The 4,541-nt window shown below is 36.7% G+C and overlaps 1 protein-coding gene across 2 annotated transcripts; it reads left to right on the top strand.

Moving 5' to 3' along the window:
* The first annotated feature begins 334 nt into the window (after positions 1–334).
* Positions 335–4,184, top strand: LOC131048762 (large ribosomal subunit protein eL8y). Of its 2 annotated transcripts, XM_059218195.1 has the most exons (7): positions 353–491; positions 2,254–2,397; positions 2,572–2,821; positions 3,039–3,208; positions 3,370–3,498; positions 3,619–3,711; positions 3,828–4,184. In XM_059218195.1, the coding sequence occupies exons 2-7, from the start codon at positions 2,392–2,394 to the stop codon at positions 3,957–3,959; spliced, it is 780 nt and encodes a 259-aa protein (XP_059074178.1). In that variant the 5' UTR covers positions 353–491; positions 2,254–2,391; the 3' UTR covers positions 3,960–4,184. The 2 variants fall into 2 exon arrangements, with proteins under 2 accessions (XP_057838813.2, XP_059074178.1); XM_057982830.2 differs by lacking the exon at positions 2,254–2,397 and having other exon boundaries at positions 335–491.
* The last annotated feature ends 357 nt before the right edge of the window (positions 4,185–4,541 follow it).

The raw sequence follows: 4,541 nt of genomic DNA, 5'->3' as shown, positions 1-4,541 counted from the left end.
TTCCTTTTGTGCCTCAAAACCAATCGAACTAGATGATTTGTTTTCAAGATTTTAAATAAGGCACCTTCAATCACAAAAAAGAGGAAACAACATATAGAACAATAACCAGTTCAACACCATAAATTGAAGGATCTTTCTAATCAGCCTAAGGGAAGGACACAAGTGGGGACTATTGCCATTTGTGTGATGTTTCCTTGGCCATCACCAACACCCAACTTTTCTTACATAGAGAGCATTTGAATTCTTATTTTAACTTTTTGAAGTTTTGCAACAATTAATGGGCATTAGATGTATGTTATATGACATTAAAAAAAAGCCTTTTACTTTCTAGGGTTCTTAGGGTTTTGTTTCAAACCTTTTGTATCGGGCTACATACAAAGTTTAATCTTCTTTCGACATTGGAAGGAAACGAAACCGGTATACTAGAAGCGGCGGAGCTGCTGTAGCCATCCGGAGGTCTGAGATCGAGAGGCTTTTAACTATTTACAATGGTAAGCTTTCCATCTGCAATACAATCCAGCTTTCCTCTCCGTTTTCTTAAAGAATAATTCGTTTTCGATTAATGATATTCTTCTTATATTTTATGAAAAGGAAATCGACATTATTGTGCACTAAAATGGAAATATGGATAAAGAGGGTTTTGATTGTACAGGCAGTCATATTTTTATTTTCGATCCTTAGTGGATTTTGGGGGTGTTTGCATTGCCTGTTATAGATTCTATTTTATTTCAGGAAATTTAGCTGAATTGTTTGATTATATCCAGTCTTAGTGCATTATTCTTTACCTTCTGTTTCCAAGTTACCACATGAGGAACTCGTTTGCTAGGTTCTTTCAGCCATACCCATCCCTTTATAATATCTCCCAAATCCTGGTGACCTGTGTCAACACCAAGACTGTTGGTCCGTGTGCAGAAATCTTGCTCTTATCTTGAACCTTGGACGTTGCTATCATTTCATCTCAACAAGTACTTTTCGTGTGGTAGATTGATGACTATCTTGTTATTCTCGCTAAAGATTGATCAACTAAACAAGACCAGTCTGCTAGCTAGTTGGGCATTTACAGTTGAGAAATTAAGCCAAGCACAAGATGGTGAGACGCTTTAACTTAATCTCGTGTTCAATATCTGCAGTGCATCTAATTGCCATTGAAAATGGAAATTGTGATTTTTCGCTTCTTTCCAAGGGATTTACACTCATTACTATTTATGGTCCCATCATAATTGGTATTAGAAACAGGGAGGTTGAGCAATTTTGTCAGAAGGATGTCATCTTTGGCAAAATGTCATAAATTTCATTCCTCATAGGGCATTTTCCATTGTTCGATCATCAGCTTAGCAGCTGTTGATGTGGTCTATAAATGCTGCCTTCTCTGATTCGCTGATAATGCTAAATAAGGTGCTTGTATCTGTCTTGAGGAAAGCCATTGTATTCTTTGAGTAGTCCAACTTTGTAGGTTAAGGTGTCTGTAAATTAAGATGCATCAACAGAAAACATCCAAAATCTATCTGCTTTGCAAAGTTCACTGACTAAGAAAAGTAGGGTGGTTGTAGCAGCGTTGAGAAAAGCTGAGGCTTAGAAAAGCCAAAGTATTCTTTGAACTAGTAAAGTTGGGTTGTTGTGGCATTCCTGAGAAAATTTGAGGCATAGTAAATTAGAGGTATTCTTTGAACCAGTAAAGTAGGATGGTTATAGCAGTCTTGAGAAAAGCTGAGGTGTTCTTTGAACCAGTAAAACAGGATGGTTGTAGCAGTCTTGAGAAAAGCCGGGGTGTTCTTTGAACCATCCAATTGCATAGGTTAAGGTGTCCATCCAACTACATAGGTTAAGGTGTCCATCCAATTACATAGTTTAATGTGTCTGCAAGGCAAAATGTATCTGCCAAAATAGAAAATCTATCACCTCCAAGTTGACTGACTGCACAAAGTAGCAGTTAGCCGTCTTGAGTAAAGCTGAGGTATTTTTCACATGATAAGATCTCTGTGTTATAAAATGCATATGCTGAAAATATTCAATTTAAAGTAGGCTTGCAATAGCAGTTTTGAGGAAGAGCTGATATCATCTTTAGTCCACTTAATTCTGTAGCCATACAAATCTGCAAATTTTAAATGTACTTGGAAAACATGCAAAATTTAAATTCCTCCCCTCATTGGCATCTTGAAGTTCTTATTTCAAAATAGAACAGTCCTTTGCTGAACATTTTGAGTGATTTTAGTCTTGTAAGAACTGAACCAAAAAAAACAAGATGTTATGCAGCTTGATTTCTTTATCATGGAAAGAAAACTGCAATCTTGAAGGTCAGTGCTCCATCTGGGTGGCAAGGTTTTGAAACCCAGAAACCCACATGACCTGCCATGATAACTCCATCTCACATATTGAAAATCGTAAAGATTGATGATGGTAAGCTTTCAGTCTGCTGTTTTCCAATTTGTGGATGTGTTAACTATTGGTGTAGGAGATAATGAGTGTTGTGGGGATGGCAAGCTTGCAGTCTAGTTTTTTACCTATGGATGGATTTGTTAGCTATTGGTGTAGAATTTGATGAGTGTTGTGGGGATGAATGATTCAATGCAGGCTCCAAAGAGAGGGGTGAAGCCCCCAGTAGCTGCCAAGAAGAAGGTGACCAAAGTGGTCAACCCTTTGTTTGAGAAGCGACCGAAGCAGTTTGGGATTGGAGGAGCTCTCCCACCGAAGAAGGATTTGCACCGATTTGTTAAATGGCCAAAGATAATCCGCATTCAACGCCAGCGCCGTATTCTCAAGCAGCGCCTCAAGGTCCCCCCTGCTCTTAACCAGTTCACCAAAACCCTTGACAAGAATCTTGGTAATGTGCTCTGCTCCTTTTCATTTTTCTTGTGGGACTTTTAAAATATTAAAATGTATTGTGGTTTTCAAGTGGAATGCTACTATGCTTGTCACTGCATTTCCAAAACAAAACATCTAATGCATGATTATTGTTTGTCTGGAGTTATATTTTTCTGTGAATATTACATTGTATGCATCTATGGTGCTGATTTTACATTTTCCTATTCTGCGTGTAGCATCAAACCTGTTCAAGATGCTCTTAAAATACAGACCAGAAGACAAAGCTGCAAAAAAGGAGAGGCTTTTGAAAAAGGCTCAGGCAGAGGCAGAAGGAAAACCTATTGAAGTCAAGAAGCCTATTGTTGTGAAATATGGTATCAATCACGTAACTTATCTTATTGAACAGGTATTGCTGGTTCTGTGCTGTAGGCTTTAGCAGTTTATTGTGTTTTTCTACAAGATCAATTTTAACTTGTGGCCATGAAGTGATGCAATTTTTACATTAAGTAATTCAATTATTTATTTTAATGCCCATAGTCATGAAAACAAATATTTGGTTGCATTCAGAGTAAAGCACAGTTGGTGGTCATTGCACATGATGTTGATCCTATAGAGCTTGTAGTGTGGCTTCCTGCACTTTGCAGGAAAATGAACATTCCCTACTGCATTGTCAAGGGGAAAGCACGACTTGGAACTGTATGTTTCTATAATGATAAATTTCTTGACGATTTCTGTGGAAGTTTGGCTTCTGCTTGATGTGTTCATTTGATAAATATGATTTTCTAAGATTACAAATTTTTCGATTAATGTGTACAGATTGTGCACAAGAAAAATGCCACTGCACTATGCTTGACATCTGTGAAGAATGAAGACAAGATGGAATTTAGCAGGATTGTTGAGGCAATAAAGGTGTGCAAGCAATTGGGAGGACATGCTTTTTTTTGATGCATATTATTAAGTAATACTGATAGCTTAATAAATTGGGAATTTAATCAAATACAATTTGATTTATACTTCGTTTGCAGGCCAACTTCAATGACAAGTTTGATGAGTACCGACGACAATGGGGTGGTGGCATTATGGGCACCAAGTCTCAGGCAAAAACAAAGGCCAGGGAAAAACTCTTGGCCAAGGAAGCAGCACAAAGGCTGACTTAAGATTCTCATTTTGAATAGTTTATGATCATCTGTTCCAAATTTGTTTTGGAGGGGTCAAAAAGTTTTGGATTTTAAGTTTACTTTGAGCTTTTGCTAATTGTCAAGGTTTATCTGGAGTTAATGACCGCTGTACTCAATTATATCTTCTGTATGGATAAATATTAATTTATTTTCCTTTGTTATTAATAACTTAGAGAAACTTGCTCGAGGCTATTATTGTTCTTATTCAGGCGAAAGATCATGTTTTTACAGATTTAGAGTAGATTGCTTGAGAATGCTATTTTGTTATATGTTTTACTTTTTTGTAAATTGCAATATTATACATTTATCTGATATTTCTATTGGTTGATGTCAAAGGCAATGCCGATTTAATGTCTTACCGTGCAACTGTTTTGCATTCCATAATTTCAATTCAATTTATTATAATGAAAGGATTTTTCATATCAATTTATTCTTTCGTCTGCTATATCGATTTATTCCTTCATATCCACTGCAGATGCCATCATATAACTGCAGATCATTTCATCCTTAACTCTCCATTAATATTGACTGAGTGAGATGGCCAGTCCACAATATTATGTT

The sequence above is a fragment of the Cryptomeria japonica genome, chromosome 3 (assembly GCF_030272615.1).
Source record: "Cryptomeria japonica chromosome 3, Sugi_1.0, whole genome shotgun sequence".
NCBI lineage: Eukaryota > Viridiplantae > Streptophyta > Pinopsida > Cupressales > Cupressaceae > Cryptomeria > Cryptomeria japonica.
Note: the sequence above shows the minus strand (reverse complement) of the source record. Positions and strands in the feature narration are given on the sequence as shown.

Excerpts from the sequence above, each read along its gene's own strand:
- LOC131048762 (XM_059218195.1), top strand. Across the intron at positions 3,209-3,369 it reads TAACTTATCTTATTGAACAG|AGTAAAGCACAGTTGGTGGT; the intron begins GTATTGCTGGTT and ends GGTTGCATTCAG. Across the intron at positions 3,499-3,618 it reads GGAAAGCACGACTTGGAACT|ATTGTGCACAAGAAAAATGC; the intron begins GTATGTTTCTAT and ends TAATGTGTACAG.